Below are 21375 nucleotides of genomic sequence, written 5' to 3' on the forward strand. Positions count from 1 at the left end.
CACGTCTTTCTATTGGCTTGCCCTGTTTTACATGCCAAGCTTTATTGTAACATCCTAAGATGGGGCATGCAGTCGCTCTGGAGTGCCTTGAGATTCCAAGCAGTCAAGAAATTCTGGGTCTTCTCTGTGTCTTTTCCATGGTGAGTAACCTTATGTCCAGAGGAAGGGAGGGGGAGGAGAGATAAGAGGAGGAGGAGGCAGAGGAGGAGGAGAAAGGAGGGGATACCCACAGTAGCACTATTCTTTGGAGAGTCTGGGTATCCACTTCTTCCTTCCTTGAAGGCACAGAGCCATGTTACTAATCATATCTAACAAAACGCTCAAATGGCCATGCTTTTTACTAGGCATGGGCCTTAGACCTAGCTTTCAAGCCTAGGTTTCTTGTTAATTTTTTAAATTTAAAACATTTTTAAAATTATTATTATGGGGGGGGGAGCTCATGTGAAGGTCAGAGGACGTTTGTGGAGTGGGTTCTCCCCTTCCACCTTTACACGGGGCCCCGGAGATCAAACTCAGTCCATGTCTATCAGGCTCACAGCTCCACCTGCTGAACGCACCGCACCTCCCCTGCTAATGTCTTGGTGGCACAGATCACTTCCCCTTAGACTCCCACAAAGCCTCAAAGCTGGCGGCAGAAAAACATCATTTCCAGAGACGTTAAAGAGCTCTGGGCCCCTGTGTGGGTCTCCATCTCCTCCCCGAGCTGAGCCTTCATTGGTGGTCCGTGGAGTTGTCAGGGCTTTGGTATAACGCTGCTATCGATGTGCTATCATAAAAATGACATACCTATTCTTGCTGGGAGATAAGGTATCTTGTTGTGTTTCTGATATAGCGCCTTGAATTCTTGAAGGAAAAAAAAAATCAGAAAGGATTGCCAATGTGGGCACACGGGGATGAGAGCTGAAATTCTAAATCCTAAGGATGGCTTAGAAAAGGGGGGGGGGAGACCTTTAAAACACTGCTCACAGCTCCCCTGAGCTTTACTGCCTGGCTTGTTTGTTGAGGCAGGGTCTCAATACTAAGTAGTCTAGGCTGTGCTCAAATGAGTCATCCTCCTGCCTCAGCCTCTGTACCAATACTCTCTAGTTTGAAGAATCGTCTCTAAATGGGGCCAATCAACCACACATAGGATCACACTGCCCTCCCCCATGTTTATGCATTCAGCCTTTCTTATGAGTTGGGGCGGGGGGTGCTGCCCAGTGTTTTCTGACATTGACTGGGTAGTTATCACTAAGATGCCTTTGACCGTCCCACAGTTTGCATCCGGGGGCTGTGTTCGTTGTGTGGGTTTTTCTCTGAGTGACTGATGATTTACGTGATCTAGCTGCAAAGGGATTAGCCTCTACCCTGAGCACAGACTAACTTCAGGTATCCCTGGAACTATGACAAGAGTGGCCACGCACCTGCCAGTCCACCTCCGACACCCTGCGGTCATAGTGAGGTTTGCGGTCACCCAGCCTCTTTAGGATGCCCTGGTTTTCCATGGTGATTCTCACTAGCTCTCGGTTCCTTGCTTCTCTGTTTAAGCTGAAAAACACAAAAACCACCAGCGTGGGTGAAGAAGAAAGCATTTCTCCTGGATGGGACGAAAGAGGAGAGGAAAGCCTAGGACAGTGCCCTCCGGAAAATACAGGAAGCAGTTACAGGTCTCCGTCAGTAGCCCTCCGCCCCATTGCCCTGCTGGAGAGTCTAATGTGTTGATATGGGAGAGAGAGAGAGAGCTTAGGTCTTAGTGCTGAGCTAGACTACACTCCAACTCTAAATGACCTCATGGTGCATAAGACAGCTGTTTTCACCCTGGGCCTTGCCCTGAGAGACTCCACTCCACTAGCAGCTTTTGACTTTATTTTGAGGCTAGAAGATGAGGCTGCACCTCATCTTTGAATAGCACTGTCTGTCCAGTGCCACTCACAATGTCACAGACTGCTAATCTGCTTATTCTGGAGTAGAGAGGTTCCCATTCTGTACATTCACAGAGGTGAACTGGAGTGGTAGAAGCACATGGGTGCATTAGATCCTCAAGAGAAACACTAGGCTCAAGAACCAGACTCAGGGGCTAGAGAGATGGCTCTGACTGCTCTTCCAGAGGTCCTGAGTTCAATTCCCAGCAACCACATGGTGGCTCAAAACCATCTGTAATGAGATCTGGTGCCCTCTTCTGGCCTGCAGTCATACATGCTGTATACATAATAAATAAATCTTAAAAAAAAAAAAAAAAAGAAAAGAAAAGAAAAGAAAAAGAAAGAAAGAAAAAAAGAAAAAAGAACCAGACCAGGGAAAGGATGTAGCTCTTTCACCCAGACCCCATAAGGAGGTGACAACTTGTTTTAGATGTTGATGGTCCCAATTACCTGTCATCTGACCAGATATATGGGTCAAGGGATGAGCTGAGAACTGACTGTCCCGGGGGCTTCAGGACAGTTCAGTTCCCTCTGTTAATACTTGAATTGTTTCTGGTTTTCCTGTTTGCCCATCTGGACCTGAAATCCACCAGTCCACCCATCTAGACCAGGTCTGACCCTTTTGCCTCAGAAACTGGCCTCAACTCTACAGCTCAAGCTGACCCTGCTACCTGATTCTTCTGCCCTTAGCCCCAGCAGCCTCTCCAAGACCCCCATCTGGGTTATCTCATCAAGACGGAGACACGAGACCTTATCAACCTCCCAGCCTCTCAGGCCTTTAAAATATGTGTGTGACTTTCTTCTTTAAGTCTCTGTCATCATTCTGTAACCCACACGTATATGTGTGTAAGGAGACATTCACTGTATGGCCATGTAGTGTGTAGTCTGAGAGTTAATATAGTAACTAAGATAGGAATAAGAAGTCCTGTTTATCGGGCTGGAGAGATGGCTCAGAGGTTAAGAGCACTGACTGTTCTTCCAGAGGTCCTGAGTTCAATTCCCAGCAACCACATGGTGGCTCACAACCATCTGTAACAAGATCTGATGCCCTCTTCTGGCCTGCAGTCATACATGCTGTATACATAATAAATAAATAAATCTTTAAAAAAAAAAAGAAGTCCTGTTTATCTCAGCCAGGGTGATTCAAAAACAAAGTGGCAGTGTTTGTCAAACTGCTCCCAACCATAGCTCAGGACTTGTGAATTTATTATTGACAAATCCAGACGTGTGGAAAGACACAAATATGCTCATCTGGGTTCCTGACAAAATGCTCATGAGCTCAGCATGTTGTTAACATTTACCGAGGATTATAGAATGTGGAACCAGGATTGGAAACTTGGTTTGTGTAAGCATGGAAGGTTCCCTATGGATAATGCATACATGCCTGGAGTCAAGTTTGGTTCATCTCCCTTCCCTTGACTTTCCGTTTTGTTTGCGATCTCTTGGTAGATACAGGAATTCTGCCCCCCCCTTCCCCCTCTCTCCTTCCTCCACGCATACACGCCACCATCCCCTGGTGTATGCTTTCCTTCCCCTCCCCACACTGCTTTAGTAGGGGTTTTTACAAACGTTACATCTTAGATTGCAGGTGTTTGGGGTTGGGAAATAATGGTCCTCGTCTCATCTCTCTATTTCTGGAGGCACCTAGCATGTAGCACTTGGTCAAGGGTTTTCGTGGCACTGATTGTTGGAGTGTCCTAGCATAGTCTTGGTTATGATGCTAAATCCGAATGTTTGCGGATCCCCCCCAAATCCATATGCTTGACTGCTAACTCTCAAGGTGATAGTAAGAGGTGAGGTTTTGAGGATGGGATTAACACCCTCATAAAAGAAGTTGGGGGAAGCCGGGCGGTGGTGGCGCACGCCTTTAATCCCAGCACTCGGGAGGCAGAGCCAGGCGGATCTCTGTGAGTTCGAGGCCAGCCTGGGCTACAAGTGAGTCCCAGGAAAGGCACAAAGCTACACAGAGAAACCCTGTCTTTGGGGGATGGGTGGCAGTGGCGCATGCCTTTAATTCCAGTACTCGGGAGGCAGAGCCAGGCGGATCTCTGTGAGTTCAAGGCCAGCCTGATCTACAAAGCAAGGCCCAGGACAGGCACCAAACTACAGAGAAAAAGTCAAGGAAAAGAGAAAGAAGAAAGAAAGAAAGAAAGAAAGAAAGAAAGAAAGAAAGAAAGAAGAAGGAAGGAAGGAAGGAAGGAAGGAAGGAAGGAAGGAAGGAAGGAAGGAAGGAAGGAAGAAAAGAAATTGTGGGAGCAAACTCCTGCCCCTCTGCCTTGAGGCTCCAATGCAAAGATGGCTGTCTCTGAAGAAAGCAAACAGCCTCCACACCACTGGTGCCTCCCTGTATCTCTGGATTCCCCAGTCTCCAGAACTAAGAAAGAAACTGTTGCTCACTGCCTTGCACCTGAACCAACACTACATGTGAGCATTCTGCAGAGGAACACAAGTGTGTGCTTGGGACAAGCTCTGAAGAGAGCTAGGGGGACTCTCTTAAAGGACAGCAAAGGTAGACTTGAACTCCGGGGAAAGGTTCCTGCTTTCAGGGAAGCTGTCAATCTTGTAGCGTGGTCCCTTGCTTCTCTCCACAAGAACATCCTTTGAGTAACCCTCTCTGGCTCAAACCCTAAGGGAAGGTTGCAGTTCCTGAGAGTGAAATGCAGAGAGAGAGACAACACTACCTTTTCGAAAGATACTCATTCCAGCAGTCCACCTTGGCGGGGCCGCGATGGGCATTGGCGATTTTCTGGCATAGTTGTTTGTTTTCATATTCGATCTTGTCAATTCTCTTTTGTTCACCCTGGCAAGAAACCCCGTCGTGGGGACGTCACCACTGTGCTACCTCCACACAGTGGTGATGTCACCTTCCTCTGGGACTTGGAGGAAAAAGGGGCCACATTGAGAGCCCTGGTGGAGCCTTGGGCAGAGCTTGGGGACACTGCGGGTGAATATCAGGAGAGGAGTGCTAATGAATCTTTAGTTCGGTGGGTATTTAGAAGGCTCCAGGAACTGGGTCTCTTTAGAACAAAGATTAAAAAAAAATTCAGTAAAATACCTGGAGTTTGCTCAATTTTAAAATGTGATGTGTGTGCGCCACTGGAGGTCTGGTATCAACAGCAGGCTTCACTGGAGGACAAAGCATCATTACAGTTCAGGAGCCTAACAGCTTTAGGAAACCACCAGGCCACCCGACCCCAACCGCTGAACATTCTGCTTCTGAGTTTTGACGGAGATCCAGTCTAGCAACTTCAGTTAGGTTTAATTTCCCCCTCTGACATCTCTGGAGAATTCAAGACGGCTTCGTAGTGAGGGCTGGCGAACCCACAAAGATGGGTAGGGAGGAAGTTCCGTCAAGAGTGCCAGTCGCTCAGCACACCGGAGACCCCGGGTTGGATTCCACCCCACCCCCACCCCATTGTCTAAACCAAAGTGGTGACATGCAGACCTGTAATCCCAGCATTCCAGAGGTGGAAGCAGGACAACCAGGTGTTCCAGGTCATCCTTGACCCTCAGTCAGCTCCTGGCCCACCTTGGCTACGTGAGCCCATCTCAGAATTCATAGAGATAAATTTCCTTTCAATCTAATGAAATAACTTTCCCCCATCCCTTCCCAGCATTACTAGATAGTCTATTGGGCACCGCACTCACATTCTCTAACTGTGGCTCTGAAAAGTTTAAACATTGCTTCTTTCTCGCACACAGACACTCAGGTAGAAGGTAAATGTTGTCACGGATCATCATGCCCTCGGCCAAACTCAGGCAGATAAGGCCATATCACCCCAAAGCCAGGGCTAGTGGAGTCTCCTGGCACCACTTCTGTGGTGGATCCTTCTAGAACGTCAAACAGTGATGCCATCCCCAACTGCCCACATACCTATTTGTACTCTATTCTTGTGTAATATGTAGTGGCCAAAGTCCAGTTTCTTCCTGAAGGTTGTGCTTTGCCTGTGATTAGAGACGATAACAGGGTAGGCCAGGTAATCCAGGGAATTGTTCATTTTCTCCTCCTAGTCTCACTTCAGAAATGAGACACCTTGACTCCTCTGTGAGGCACTTAGCTGTCCCTATGATGGGGTGTCATAGATACCCAGTTGTGACATCAGGGACAAGTCTCAGTGGAGGAATAGGAGAAGAGCATGCCTAGCTGTCTCTGGGCACCTACAAATTTTTAAGTTGAGATAAAATTTCTGTATGTTGATGGGGTGTGGAATAATCCGGTACTTATATGCCCTGTGTTACAAATGGATTAGGGTAAGTAGCATCCTCTCTCCCCTCCAGCAGTTCCAGTTCTGTGCTAGACTTTCGGTTCTGGGCTAATCAGGCCCACGTCAAGATGAAGGGAAGCTCCCCATCCGTCTGGAAAGTTGATGTTGCAAGGCTGGAAATGTGTGGTGTGGAGGGCCCTGGCTAGCTAGCACAGGCAGGCACCCAGGGAGGGAGGAATTCCAGCCTCCTCACAGCCTTTGAGCTATGAGCTAAGAAGCCAGAGTCTCTTGTAATGTTTCCCTTGAAGATGTGAGACTATCAGCTTTCATGGGGGGTGAAAAAGGATGTGGTCAGCAAACACTTGTAATCCTAGCACTCCGAGAAGTGGAGGCAGGAGGATCAAGTTCAAAGTTATCCTGGGTTATATAGAAAATTCAAAGCCAGCCTGGGCTACATGAGACCCTCGTCTCAAAAAAACTGAAGTGTGAAATAAAAATCAAAAAATATAAGACCAACCTTAGTGAGTGGTGGAGTAGGACTCAGGGTGTGGATTCCTGGATTCCAGACACTGTATTTACCGCTTTGGAGTTAGGGACTCTTGTCATTTTCCATGGCAACTGAGAGACACTTTTATTAAAGTAAGCTACTGTGAGCCAAGCAGTGGTGGCACTCGGGAGGCCGAGGCAGGCAGATCTCTGTGAGTTCGAGGCCAGCCTGGTCTACAGAGCGAATTCCAGGACAGGCACCAAAACTACACAGGGAAACCCTGTCTCGATCCCCCCCCCCCCCCCCCCAAAAAAAAAAAAAAAGTAAGCTGCTGTACTCTTTGCCCTTGGATAGAATGGCAGGAGAGGATCTGCTACTGACAGACACATGTGGCTCATAGTGGGATGGCAGCGGCTCCAGGAAGCTCTGTAAAGGAGGGCGTGGAGGACGAATTACCTCCCCGCTAGCCCAGGCCCGTTAACGCAGGGCGCAGCCCCAGGGAGCGCTCAAAGCATTCACTGATAAGTGCTTCTGGAACCACTATGCCTCTTTATTCAGTGCTGGGAACTGAAGTAGGGTTTTGTGCATGCTAGGTACCTTAACAGCTCAGGAACCTTCTCAGCCCCTCGAATGTCTCTGGGGTTTTTCCAGCAATCCTTAGAAGTTAGGTATTGCATATTCTTTACTGCAGTGCTCGGGACAGAAGTGTTTAGGATTTTAGAATATTTTAATGTATATAACGAGGTATTTAGAATCCAAGTCTAAACATGAAATTCATTGATGCTTCGCATATAAAAATGTATCCTGAATATAATTCTCTATAGTAATTTTCACTGCACCTGTGTTTTGTCTGTCATCCGTCACAGGTCAGGTGTGAGAATTTTCTACTTGCATTGTGTTTACACTCTAAAGTTACAGATTTGTACACACTTCGGATCTCTAAAATTATAGCTGCTCAAACTATTATTGTGACACCATAACCCTCTCCTCCCTTTGCCTCGCCAGCAAACAGGCTAAGATTAAGTAATCCCCCGGGGTCAGAGGCCAGAGCTGGCGACCTATAGGCCCAGCTTTAAAAGCTCAATGCTGATTCATAACGAACATTGAAAGAAGTGTCCCAGCGTAGGGCTCTTCCCTGTGACCTTGGGTAAGGATCCATCTCCTGGGGTGGGGAATTCGTTCAGCAGGTGTGTGTAATGGGAAGATATGTTCCGACCCGTGTCTATTTGGGGTGAGGGAATGGGTGCCGACGCGGCTGGTTTGCAGCCAGCAGGGTTCACGGCAAACCCCAGGGGTCCTCGTTATCCCCAAAGAGCTACACCAGGTATACCCCAGGCGTCCCGCATCGGGTCCAGTAAAGGAAGTGCCTGCGCTCCCCTGCCTTTGCTAGGGTGAGAGAGGACTGGAGACACGGGAGTGACGATATCTCGGTCGGGGACGTGCCCCAGGGTCCTGCGGCGCGTGGGCCGGCCGCGCGTGTCCTCTGCGCAGCGCAGCGCAACGCCGCGCGCCCGCAGCTTCTGGCACCCGGCGGGCCCGCCTCCGGGGCGGGACGGGGAGGTTTTGTTGGGCAGCCCCGCCCCGCTGACCCGGCTTCTCCCCCTGGCTCGCTCCTGCCCCGGCGTGCAGGGCCCCGCCGCCGCCATGTCCGGCTCGTTCGATCTCTCGGTGCAAGATCTCAACGACCTGCTCTCGGACGGCAGCGGCTGCTACAGCCTCCCGAGCCAGCCCTGCAACGAGGTCGTCCCGAGGGTCTACGTGGGCAACGCGTGAGTCTCCCGGAGGGCCGACTCGGCTGCAGCTCCCCGGGCGCCCCGCCCACTCGGGGGCTGGAGTGGGGTCCAAGGGCGTGGATGGGGGCGGGGGAACCTGGGCGCGGTCCTAAGAGCAAGAACGGGAGGGGGAGGGCTGGGGACCGAGCTGGAGTCGACACCCACTCCCCGCGCGTGAAGAGCTGGTCCCTGCATGCCCTGAGACTCCAAGGTGCCCGGCCCTGTCCTGGGCCATCACCCACTCTGGCTTCGGCTTAGGCGGGGTCGAGGCTACCACGTTCTCTTAACAGGTGGCAGGGCTGTCTCTTGGCCGCGCGTCATGTGACAGCTGCCTAGCTCTGCAGTGAGGTCACCGTGGAATGTCTGCCTTCGTTGCCATGGCAACGGGATGACGTTACAATCTGGGTGTGGAGCTTTTCCTGTCGGTGTCAGGAAATCCAAATACTCTAAAATACCCTAAAATAGGAAGTAGCTGAACCATGGCTTTCCTGGCTTCTCCAGATAGGGTTTGACTTAGATGGCATAGATCATTTAAATGTTAAACTCCATAGAAGACCTGAGCCATCGGAAAATTCCTGTTAATCGCACCGCCAGGAAATGTGCATATTATTGATCTCTTATGCGTCCTTCAAAAAAAATTTTTTTAGTCATACTATTAATAAGAATTTCTCAGCAGTGGGAGAGAATCAGTGTTAACACCGAAGGAAAGGCTGGCGTGACCCACATTGGGGGAAGGTCCACACTGGATTTTCACGAGTGTTAAGACCCATTTATCAAGGCCATAAGCTCTGTGGGTCCAGTTCAAGGACTACTTTTCAAAACTGATAACCAAGTGTTCCTCTCATAGTCACACAGTAGGAAGTGGTGACCTGGGGTGGTTGAGGAATGTGAGGACTTTTCAGTGTCTCACATGTGTGTGTTTCCTGTCCTCCACCTAGGACCTGCAGTGGAACCGGAGGGGTTCACATGGCAGGTCCCAGACACTTGGGGACAGCTTGCATGCACTGCATCACTCATTCCATCTGGAGTACCTACTATGTGTTACACACACCACATGACATTCATTCACTAGTAATGGCAGTGGTAATGATAATGGTGTATTTATTGACTGTTGGATTGGTGTTAGGGAATGGAGATGTATGGGCACACTGTTCTGTATTCTGTCAGCACTAGGAATGGCTGAACAGACTCACAGGGTCAGTCTTGAGGCTCAGTCACTGCAAAGTCCTAGGGAACCCCTCCCTACCCCAACTACCCAAGTAGCCAGGAGTCTTGACAGTCTCGGGAGCCTGCTTCCTGGGGGACAGTATGTTGCAATTGTCTGTAGCAGCTTCTCTGGGCTGGTGGTGGCCATGGCGGCAGGTGTGACCGCTGCCATGGAAAACACATTCTTTGCCCTCTATGCAAATCTGACCTTGATGTGGGGGGTGCAGAGCCAGGAGCATCCTCTGTGTACCTAGTGCCAAGAAGTGGGCTTCCTCACCCACCCGGAGCTCCTGGACAAAAGGGCTTCAGCCACTTCCTCTCAGGGCAGTGAGGGAGTCCGTGTAAGCTGCCTTTCCAATCTCTGGGTTTTAAAGGTGGTGTGGGGGGTGTGAGGAGCAGGGGCAGGTAGGAGGCAGAGCATGGCTGAGTGTCTGGAGAAAGCTTGCCTCCCAGCTCTGACTCAGCAGCCTATGTGAGCACGTGTGTGTCCCCTGCCTGTCCTATCCTGCAGGGTTTCAGCTCTGTTCACCGGGGACAGTCCTGTCCTTTCCTTCAGGCTGCCCTAACAGGCAGACAGGACCATGCAGGAGACATTACTTTGTCAAGTACAAACTCCTGCTTAAATTGGGATGTTGTGAGAGGAAGTGAAGGAGGACCTTGGTGACCATTCAGTCAAGAGACCTTCTAACTCCCATCATTTGGGGGTGGGGGTGGGGAGGCACTGCTTGCTCCTTAAGTACTGAGCCATTCCAGAAAGCCCCAGAAATATAGCCAATCAAGTATGGCAGGACTGCTCTCTCAGGGAACCTGTCATATTTCATATGAGAGTTTCATTCTTCACTCATTCACCATACATTTGTTCAGTACCATGAGTCAGGCACGGTAGTAGGTACTGAGGGGACAGACCACTCAAGGGACTCACAGACTGAAGCCCTGAACAGATATCATGGGATATAAACACCACAGAGTCAAGCTCTGTCAAGAGAACAGCCCCCTTTAACACCCAGGACTCCCCCAAGTTGGCACTGTTATCCCCATTTAACAGAGAGGCAAACTGAGGCACAGAAAGGTTAAGTGGCTTGCTTAAGGTTGCCTGGCTGGTAAATGGCAGGGCTGGGTTCAGACTCCAGGGTCTATATTTCTTTTGTTTTGTTATTTGAATCTGGCTGGGCTAGCCTCAAACTCCTGATCCTTTTCCCATGGCCTCCTGAGTGCTAGAATTACAGGTCTGTGCTACCGGGCGTGGCCATAGCTTGTCTATCCCATCATCACAATATAGAATTGTGATGCCACACACACTGGAAGGAGCTGGGGAACCCCCACAGGGGCGATACCTACCCAGAGGTAGCGGAGGGAACAGCGTGGGCCTGGAACCACAAGTCTATTTGGGGAAGCTGCCGGTAACTGGATATGGCTGGGGTGAGGGGAGAGGTCATGAGATGAGACAGGCGGAGGCACAGGAGCCAGCAGGTACAGTCTCCTTGCTTTGCCAAGAGGCTCAGGTCCTTCCTCACACGGGGCTGCCTCTCCATTTTCTGCCACTGCCTCCCCTCCAGGTCTGTGGCTCAGGACATCTCCCAGCTGCAGAAATTGGGTATCACCCACGTCCTGAATGCTGCCGAGGGCAGGTCCTTCATGCACGTCAACACCAATGCCAACTTTTACAAGGATTCCGGCATCATCTACTTGGGCATCAAGGCCAATGATACGCAGGAGTTCAACCTCAGCGCCTACTTTGAAAGGGCGGCAGACTTCATTGACCAGGCCTTGGCGTACAATAACGGTAAGGGAGCTACAGCCAGGACCCGTGTGGGAGGTGGCTTGGGCTTGGGCTGGCCTAGAAAGCAGACCTCATCAGCTCTCCCTCTGGACGTTCTGTCGTTTCCTGTCCCCTGTGGCGATGACTGAGGACTTTAAGACTCTCTTTGCCTGGCAACCCCAGTGGCTCCACATCACACAAGCAATTCAACTCTTCACACAGCAGCAGCACCAGGGTCCTTGCCTTTAGTTTGACTTGGGCAGAGGGTGGTTTCCTGCCCCTTACCCCCAACTTAGATACCCGTGAGAATAACAAAAGCTTATTAATGTCAGATGGAAAGTCCTGAAGTGAAGGAACGCTGAGGCTGGTTGATTCAGTAGCTCAACGGATCTGGTCACCACAGCTTATATTAGTTACATTTATATGGTGGCTACCAGAATAACCGAGAGAACAGCTTGGAGGAGGAAAGATTTTTAATTTATGCCTTCAAGGGTCTTCGGGCTGTGGGGAGCTGGTCCTGTGTGCACAAAGAGTCAGGACAGTAGAAGTGTGTGAAAGAGGCCGCCCTTTACCTCACAGCAGACAGGACACAGGCAGAGGCAGAGTGGGGAGGTGATTGTGGGTCAGCTGTACCCTTCCAACGCGAGCCCTCCCCGGACCTGCTTCTTCCAAAGAGGCTCCACTTGAAAAAGTTTCCAGAAACATTCCAAAGTAATGCTACCAACTAGGAATTAAGTGTTTTATGTGTGAGTTTATGGGGACCATTGCATAGAGTGTATGTATTCCATAGAAAAAGGATGATATTTCAGATGTACACAGTGCAGCAATTAAGTATCAATGCCTCTTTCCTTTTGATATAGTGTGCCCATTTGTGTATGTGCGTGTGTATGTGCATGTGTATGGGTGTATGCATGGATATGCATGTGTGTGCCTGTGTTCATGCAAGTGCTTGTACATGTGTATGTCTGTATGCATATGCACATGTTTGCACATGGAAGCCCGAGGTTGATACTAAACGTGTCTTCCATCGCTCTCCACCTTAGAGACAAGGTCTCTCCCTGATCCTGGATCTCTGATTCATCTAGGCTGCTGGCCAGTGAGCTCCAGGGATCCACTTTTCTTTACCTCCCTAGGCCTGGGACTACAGGTGTTGCTGCTGTGCCAGGCCTTTATGTGGGTGCTAGGGATCTGAACTTAGGCACTGCTGTTTGAACAGCATGAAGACTACGCTGCAGCCCCAGCCCATTTCTTTCTTTTAAGAAAGAGTAAATGAACCATTCCCCAGAATTCACCCAGTGGGGCTTTCCTACCCTTTTCTTGACTAGGCATTCATGAGTGGCCGGCCACCTCACCAGGGGAGTGAGCGGCCATGACCGGCTGAGGGTCCACAGCCACAGCCTAGAGATCCCAGGGTAAATCTTCCTGCCACTCAGTCTCTGCAGCTGCAGACAGAAAGGGGGGCTGAAGGAGGGCCGCCTAGTGACCAGACAAGACATCAGAGGGTTGAGAAGTCCTAGACAGCCGCAGGGCAGAGGTCAGCAGTCTGGCTCTCTGGGCTCTTCCCACACATCTTCCTCCCTCTGTAGGGAAGAGATGACCCACTGCAGATGTGACTGGCCTTATTTGTGTATAGGTGTGTCTGTACACACATACAGGTCAGGACAGTGGAAGTGTGTGAAAGAGAACGTCCCTTACCTCACAGCAGACAGGACACAGGACACAGACAGGACACCCATACATACACTCTGCATAGATGCTTCCTGGCCCAGCAGCTTCCCTGTCCAAGTGATTCTCAAAGAGAGCTACAGAGCTGCACGGGGCAGCAGCTTCCTGCAGCTGGAAGCCTCAGCCACATATTCCGGGCTTGCAGAAGATCTATTGGCTCGGAAAACTTCAGACTTTAAGGCCAGGGCCTTATGGTCCCTCGTGGTCCCTGTCACACCAGCCCCGGTGCCCTTCCCTCCGAAGCTGTTTTGTGCCTCTCATTCTGGATAGGTGGAGAATGTGGCCCAGTTAGTCAGGGGAGTGGGGATTGCCATCTTCACATAGCAGCAGTTGGTCCTATGTTCAGGGAACTCTGGAGCATTCTGCCTTTATTTCCTCTTTCCAGACAACAGGGAACGTGCACAGGCTTGTTTTGACCTCTTGCTTTGGTATGAACCAAATCTATGGCCTGGAATGTTTCTCCCCATTCTCTGGCAAACCTACCTCATACCTTTACCACTGGGCATTGTGTCGTCCTCTCTTTTATGAAGCCTGCCCCCAGACTGGTTCATGGGGACCAGTGGTGTCCCTGATCTTGTTCCAGTACTTGATGTAACGTTGGGTACATTCTACAGTGGGTTCCTGTAGGTAATTGCTGAACAAGCAGAATGCGTCCCAAGGCCTTGGTGCCTTGGAGATACACTACTCAAATGGAATGGATACTGGCCTCCAACCACTTGCAGGACTCTGGGGAACAGGAATCCATTCCTAAGAAAGCCAGGAGTTGGAGGCTGGGGAGGTATTTCAGCAGGCAAAGCAAGTACTTGGTGCCCAACCATGAAGACCAGAGTTTGGATTTCCAGAGCACACATCGAGTCTGGGTGGGCCACATTGTCTGTTTGTAATCCTGGCACTCAGGAGGCAGACACAGAGGATCCTCAGAGCAAGCTGATTAGCCAGACTAGCAAAATACCAAGCTCGGGGCTTGTGAGAGATCCTGCCTCAGTATACAAGAGAGAGAATAAATAATTGAAGAAGACACTAGATGTCAACCTTGAGCCTCCACACGCATAAATGGACACATATATGCACTCACACATATGTGAACAGGCATACACACTCAGGCATATCACACACATAATTAGAGGAAGGGGGGGAGAGAGGCAGGAGCATTGGGGGACTCCCATCTCCTGATGTAGGAGGATCTCGGGAATAGAGGAGCAATTGGGGGTAAGCGTGATGGGTGCAGAGAAGATGCTGTTGATTCTGGGTCCAAAGTTTCCTTCCAAATAACGCCTGTGAGGAGGTGTAGATGGTGGCCATTCACTCACTCAGCAACAGAGGATGCTCAGGGATGCTGGAAACGGCAGAGCATCCAAAACCTAGCACCACAACCCTTGATTTGGAAGAATGCACCCTTCAGAAGGAGAGGGGATCTGTATGTGGCCAGCAGAGGCACAGGTGCTTGGGGCCCCTGGGGGACTCCCAGTACTGGTGATGTTTATTGAGTGCTCTTGTGTGCCAGGCACTAGCCTGGGGCTTTGTCTCTGCCTCTGTTTTGTTTTGTCTTTGAGACAGAGTCTTGCTCTGTACCCCGACAATCTTGGAACTCACCCCCAGGAGTGGGGGTGGCAGTGGGCCTCAGAAGCCACGCTTCCGAGACTAGCTTTCATCCTGCGGATGACGACAAGTCAGAGTGGTGTTTCTGGAGGATTTTCTAGCTTCCGGGAGGAGTGCGTGTGGATTGGCAGTGAGTGGCGAGGGTAGAGGGTGAGCTCCATTTGTAGGAGGAGAGGCTGGGGAGGCACTCGTGAGAGATGGCAAGCATGTGAGTTGAGGACTGTGTGGGGAGCCTGCTAAAGAGAGAAGCTGGGCTTTGGCCCCTCCTGGGGCGGGTGGGGGGCTCCCTGCAAGGTGATGGGACTTTCCTGCCAATGACCTTTAGCCCCTCCCTTCCCCCTGCCCCCATCATTTCTTTCCTTGCCCTGAGGAATTCTGAGTTTACATTTCTCTGGTGATGAAAGAGTGAAGCAGACAGAAACAGAAGACGTGAGTGTCGTAATGGGAATGGTGTAGAGTCTGCAGGAAGCAGGCAGGAGAGGCTGAGGGCAAAGGGGAATGCTGGGAAAGAGGAGGGTGGGACGACAGACTGAGGGCAATTTGGGGAGCTACAAGAGGGCAAGTGTGTGTGTGTGTGTGTGTGTGTGTGTGTGTGTGTGTTGTGTCGTTTGTATTTGTATTGGAAATTCATTCTTTTTAAAAATATTTCTTTTTACATGCGTGTGTGTGCCTGCATGAGCTTATCGGCACTGTGTGTGTGTGTGTGTGTGTAGGAGCCAGAAGAGGGCATCTGTCCCCTGGAACTGCAGTTACAGATGGTTGTGAGCTAACATGTTTGCTGGGAACCAAACCCAGGACCTATGCAAGAACAGGAAGTGCTGGTAACTGCTGAGCCATCTCTCCAGCCCTGAAATCCATTCTTTTAAAATGTGCTTTGCAGAGATATAGTTGGCATTCAGGAAAGTGTATGTATGTATTTAACGCGACCGTCATTAACACTTTGACATAAGCAAAGCCGTCTCTACAACCGAGAGAGCGAATGTGTCCATCGCCCCACAGTGTTCGTCACCCCGTGCACCGCCTCCTGTCCCTTCCACCTTCCATTCGCAAGCACCTCTGGCTCTGCTTTCTGTCACCAGAGACCAGTGTGCACTTCGCAGATTTTTATGTCCACAGAATCACACAGCATGCACTCTTTTTTGATCTGGGCTCTTTCACTCTGAATATTTGAGTTTGTCTGTGCTATCACATACATACTTTATTTATTTGTGTGAGTGTAATTACCACGTGTGTGCAGGTGCCCATGGAGGCCGGAAAAAGTCTTGGACTCCCTTGGAGTTGGAGTTGCAGGTGGCTGTGAGCTGCCTGATAGGGTGTTGAGAACCAAACTTGGATCTAGAACAAGCGCTTTTAACTGCTGAGACATTTCTCCCGGTGCCTCCTGATAAGGGTCACATTGTATGGACACACATGGCACACCTTATTTATCTAGTTGTGTACATTGTTTTGTTCTAACACAGAGTAATGCCATCCTCCTGCCTCAGCCTCCTGAGTGCTAGGATTCCCGCACGTGGCACCATACCTGGTTTCATATAGAGAAATCCGATGTCACAAAGTGAATGACAGACACCCATGTACCAACCCCCAGATCGAGAAACAGGACACAGCCAGCACCGCAGAAAGCCTGCTCCGTGCTCCCTCCCGTCTCTGTGCTCCCCCAGGTTACCACTGCTCAGGCTTCTAAGAGCGTGGTTTAGTTGGGCCTCTTTTCTGCTCTGTGGAACCCTATTACATTTTTGTGCTTCATGTTCTTTCTGGTGGGTTGCATATTTAGTGTGTGTGTGTGTGTGTGTGTGTGTGTGTGTACGCATGCTACAGTGTATGGGTGGACATCAGAGTGCAATGTACAAAGGGTCACTTCTTTTCCCCAATCATGTGGGTCCCAGGGATTGAACTCAGGTCATCAGGCTTGGCAGCAAATGCCTTTACCTACTGGGCCATCTCTTTTTTTTTTTTATTTTTTATTTTTTTGAGTCAGGGTCTCATTCTGTAGCCTAAGATGACTTTGAACTTCCGGTGACTCTCCTGCCTCAGCCTCTTACAGTATCGGGATTACAGATGTGTTCCACCACATCTGACTAGATCATTAATTCTTTGTTATTTATTTAACACACACATATATGCATGTACATGGGGGTGAAGGGGTGACTGTACTGGGCATGTGTGTGGAAGTCAGAGAACAACTTACAGATAGTTCTCTCTACCACGTGGGTTCCAGGGTTTGAACTCAAGTCATTAGTTTGACATCAAGTCCCTCTGCCCACTGAGCCCTCTCACTGGCCCTACCTCGATCATTAATTCTTTTTAAAAAGACTCTTATTATTTACCCATTCTACTGTCGATAGTCTTGGGAATTTCCACCTGGGGGCCACTGTAGTGGTTCTAAGATGTAAGAACACCGAGGGTTAGCCGGCGGTGGTGGCGCATGCCTTTAATCCCAGCACTCAGGAGGCAGAGGCAGGCAGATCTCTGCCTGGTGAGTTCGAGGCCAGCCTGGACTACAGAGTGAGTTCCAGGAAAGGCACCAAAAGTACACAGAGAAACCTTGTCTCAAAAAACCAAAAAAGAAAAAAAAAAACAAAAAACCAAACCCAGATCACCGAGGACTGTGTCTTCTTTCTGTGAAGGTGTCTGGGTTGCAGTACCACTGCTGGGCAGTAGGGGGCGCAGGTGTTCAACTTGAGTAGACGTTGCCAGGTTTCCATGGCGGAGGGGCCGCTTCACACCCTGCCTTCCCTAGTGATAGGGAAGAGTCCTGGTTGCTTCCCTTCTGTCCCTGATCAGACACTGGGTCTTTCATTCTTATTATTGTGGCCGTTCAGGGTGGGACGCGGTGGCATGGCGATACGCCCTCTACTGGTTGGATGGGAGAATTTCAGAATTGCAGTGAGTCCGGGCTTCCCCAGTCACCTCATCTCCCCCGTTTCTCTTCTCGCAGGCCGGGTGCTCGTCCACTGCCGTGAGGGGTACAGCCGCTCCCCAACGCTAGTCATCGCCTACCTCATGATGCGGCAGAAGATGGACGTCAAGTCTGCCCTCAGCACCGTGAGGCAGAATCGGGAGATCGGCCCCAATGATGGTTTCCTGGCCCAACTCTGCCAGCTCAATGACAGACTAGTCAAGGAGGGGAAGGTGAAACTCTAGGGTGCCCACAGCCCCTTCTGCAGAGGTCTGACTGCCATGCTTAGGAAACACAGTGTACCCTGCTCCCAGTGTCACGAGGCACTTGCCCATGTCTGTCCCGTTGTGGCCCGGGGCTGCTCCGCCCTTAGGGAGCACATGAAGAAGCTTGCTGAGGAGGCCGTTCCTGCTCCTTGGCTGTCCTTTCCTGTAGTCTATGTCCTTTCTCTGAGGTGGGGGCTCAGGGAGGAAGCCTGTGGCATAGATACATCTCAGTGGCCCAGGGCAGGAGGCCTGGGAGGGTGTGAGGCCCCGAGACGCTCACAGGCGCTCCCTCCCCGACCTGGGTTCCCCTGAGTGGTCTAGCATGGTGACCCTGGCAAAGGATCTATGCAAACACAGGCTCTGCTCTCCCCACGTCTGTCAGCCACTGGTCCTCACAGCCCACCACACCCTCTTAGGCAGAGGCATGAGTTCCGAAGCAGGGTGGAGATAGGTTATTAGTGGCTGAATTTCCACGAAGAGGCTGCGTTTTATTTCCTTAGAATTAAAGACATTATACGGGGGCCCTTGGGTAGGCAGATCTGTTTTTCCTGGAGGGCTCTCCCGATTCTTTGGGATGTTTAGAGTGTGCCTCTTTGGGGATTTTTTTTTTTTTTTTTTTTTTTTTTTTTTTTTTTTTGGTTTTTCGAGACAGGGTTTCTCTGTGTAGCTTTGCGCCTTTCCTGGAACTCACTTGGTAGCCCAGGCTGGCCTCGAACTCACAGAGATCCGCCTGGCTCTGCCTCCCGAGTGCTGGGATTAAAGGTGTGCGCCACCACCACCCGGCTCTTTGGGGATCTTACGTTCCATATCTGCTGCTTTGGTGCCTTCTCTGTGGATGGCCCTGTTCTTTTGCTTTGTTAGAACGATGCCTTGGGCAGGGTTTTATTTCTCTTTTTTAGAATACAGGGTGCTGAGGTCCGGCCTATTAAAAACAAAAAAACAAACCCACCATTTGGAGAATTGCAAGGGTTTTATCCTGAATTATAGTGTGGGTGAGCCCAAGTGATCATACTAACTGCTTGTCATCCTGGTTGCTATTCTAAGACTGGAAGGAGGAAGTTGCCCAATTACAGCTCATGTGCATGGGTGTGTGCGTGGGTGTGAAGTGGTGGGGGTGGGGGGTGCTGTCCCCTCAGGGACAGAAGGGGAAAGAAGAGTCCCTGTGCTCACCCTGCCCATTTATGGGTGGTTCTGATGGGGTGACTCTCTGGGCAGAAATGAGACTCGCTGTGTCATGCCGGCAGATCTCTCCTTTATTGGAGAGAGAACAAACAAAGAATGACCTTGTAGAGGACTTTGTAAGGATGGCTTGGAAACATGCTGGACCTTATGTGTGTACACACTTGCCAGAGAGTGAACACAGTCTTCCTGGGACTTGTTCTTGTTGCTCTGTGTGTATCCAGGGTCACACAGAGCAGAGGGGTGGCACTCAGCCACCACCCCAGCACCTGGCGCATAGGCGTCTTATAAAAGCCTGCTTTTGGGCGACCTGGGGCTGTGGGGCTGCCCAGTGTGTATAGAGTGGTGTTGTCATGGGGCACCTGGGTCCCGGCAGCCTGTACACCTGCTTGTAGGATGTCTTGCCGGAGTTTGCCAAGAAATCTTACTTGGAGGGAGAGAAATATCAGGGATTTTTTGTTGAATGTTTCAAATTCAGCTTTAAACGGAAACCTCGGCCGTGTGGACCGTGAAGGTGGGGAATGTGCCTTTTTCAGAACTGCTGAGGAGCGTCTGGCAGGAGCCTGGAGAAGCAGGTCCATCTTAGGGCCTGACTCCTGGAGGAGTAAAGACCTCTGATGACAGCAGGGGCAGAACTGTGCAGCCTGGACGGTCACTGTCCCCTCTCCTGTGTGACCACAGCAGCCCTGGACACATGGGACCCGTCATCTTCTTTCCAGAATGAAGTGGCCACAGCCAAACTGTGCACCTCACTCCGTAGTTTCCAAGTGGCTTTCTTGCTCCATCTGATTGGCACTTCATGATAACCCTGTAAAGTGGACAGAACTTACCTGTGTGTCGTCATGAGAGAAAACAAAACAAACAAAAACTACCTGGGATAGCGGGGCACGCTAGCACATGTCTACAGTCTCAGTTCATGGGAGGCAGAGGCAGGGGGATCCCTGCAAGTTCGACGCCAGTATGGTCTCCATGTTGAGACTCTAGGCTACAATAGCAAGATCCTGTGTTTCAAAATCAAAACAATTCGCATAATTAAGGGTCACCCAGCACTTTAAAGCTAAGTGCTTTTCAGGCTTGCTGCTTAAGGAAGCTGGGCTCTTCTTGGCTCTAATGCCTCTGAGACCAGCTCCCAGTGATGTCCAAGCACCCTGTGCATGTCTTTGAGCCATCCCCAGAAAAGGAAGTAAAAGGTGGGTCCCCAGTCAGTTGGGTGACATGGGTGAGGATGAACTCTGCTCTGGGAGAGTCTGGGCTCCCCTCCTCCTGCCTCGTCTGGGTGCCAACCCCCCAGGACAGCCCACTGCGGTTTACTCCTGGCAGCCTTTGTGGAAAAAGGAGGAGGAGGGGCCCTTAGGAGACTCCTGCCTTTCCTTTGGGGCTCTTTGCTGAAAGTTGAGGGTTTCTGGGTTGGCTTTACCCCGTGCTCAGAGAGATTAAGCTCCTACTTCTTCAGCTAGAATAGCTGTGTGTTGTCGAAGAGCCGCCACGTGCATGCCCTCGAGTGGGGCCGTTCCTGGAGGGTGGTCTATCCCCGGAAAGTGATGGAATAAAGAATTCAGGATGTCCTTTCCTCTTCCCCGGACCTGATCACTTTCGTTGACTCATAAAGATCCAGGTTCAAATTAAAATGTAAAATGGTTTCCTCCTCAGTCTTCAAGTAGGCCGGCTGCCTTCCCAGAGGCAGGCTGTTCCCCTCCGCCATTCTCCTATCTTGAGAGCATAGACCAACAGCACTTACCAAATGAGGGAACTCCTTTGGCCCACACTAAGGCTCTTTGGGGCTCCAACACGGGAGGTTGTTTTAAGAATCCCCTGTTGGTTTTTAACACCTCCCCAACCCCCCCCCCCGAAATGGGCATGAGTAATGATGCTGTGGCCAGCAGGTGGCGCTGTGGAGAAGGTTGGTGCCTTTCCAGCCACAAGTTCACCTTAAGATGCTTGTAGTATGAAGATGCTCAATGTTTTAATCAAAATAAGCACTGATCTTAAATATGGAGATAAGAGCTTTTCTCACAGAACATTTTCTTTTTCATAAAAGTGGCATCAGCTGGTCCTTCCAGATCAAGATTCTATCCCGATCGTAAATAGTAAATCGTAATAGTCTCAGGGCAGAGAGAAGTGGTGAATGTTCAGCTTGTGTTTCTCTAACGTCCTCAGCTGTTAGGGTAACTTGAATAAGAGTGATTTACTGGACAGAAAAGGTTCAGGGGAAAGGGGGTGGGGGGTGAGGCAGAGCACTGTCACCTGCCAGAGAGGGCAAGGCCCTGAGTTCGATTCCTGCCATTGGGGGAAAAGGAAAGTTTAATGTCTGTTGTACCACCAGTGTTAACACACTATAAAATTGTAACCAAAATAAATGTCTTATCTTACAAAGAGA

At 50.4% G+C, this 21375-nt stretch overlaps 2 protein-coding genes across 3 annotated transcripts; one reads left to right on the plus strand and one right to left on the minus strand.

Annotated features, from left to right (window-relative positions):
• Cfap97d1 (CFAP97 domain containing 1) lies at nucleotides 1-5969 on the minus strand. Its single transcript, XM_028882529.2, has 6 exons — nucleotides 5776-5969; nucleotides 4957-5027; nucleotides 4583-4701; nucleotides 1404-1527; nucleotides 787-843; nucleotides 1-149 (listed from the first exon to the last, which is right to left on the minus strand). Exons 1-5 carry the CDS (start codon nucleotides 5897-5899, stop codon nucleotides 787-789), a joined length of 495 nt encoding a protein of 164 aa, XP_028738362.1. The 5' UTR covers nucleotides 5900-5969; the 3' UTR covers nucleotides 1-149.
• Nucleotides 5970-6047: 78 nt separating this feature from the next.
• Nucleotides 6048-21375, plus strand: Dusp3 (dual specificity phosphatase 3). Of its 2 annotated transcripts, XM_037200593.1 has the most exons (5): nucleotides 6048-6152; nucleotides 8223-8362; nucleotides 11128-11354; nucleotides 17593-17786; nucleotides 19535-21375. In XM_037200593.1, exons 1-5 carry the CDS (start codon nucleotides 6093-6095, stop codon nucleotides 19541-19543), a joined length of 630 nt encoding a protein of 209 aa, XP_037056488.1. In that variant the 5' UTR covers nucleotides 6048-6092; the 3' UTR covers nucleotides 19544-21375. The 2 variants fall into 2 exon arrangements, with proteins under 2 accessions (XP_037056488.1, XP_028738389.2); XM_028882556.2 differs by lacking the exon at nucleotides 19535-21375 and having other exon boundaries at nucleotides 6051-6152; nucleotides 17593-18171.

The sequence above is a fragment of the Peromyscus leucopus genome, chromosome 8b (assembly GCF_004664715.2).
Source record: "Peromyscus leucopus breed LL Stock chromosome 8b, UCI_PerLeu_2.1, whole genome shotgun sequence".
Lineage (NCBI taxonomy): Eukaryota > Metazoa > Chordata > Mammalia > Rodentia > Cricetidae > Peromyscus > Peromyscus leucopus.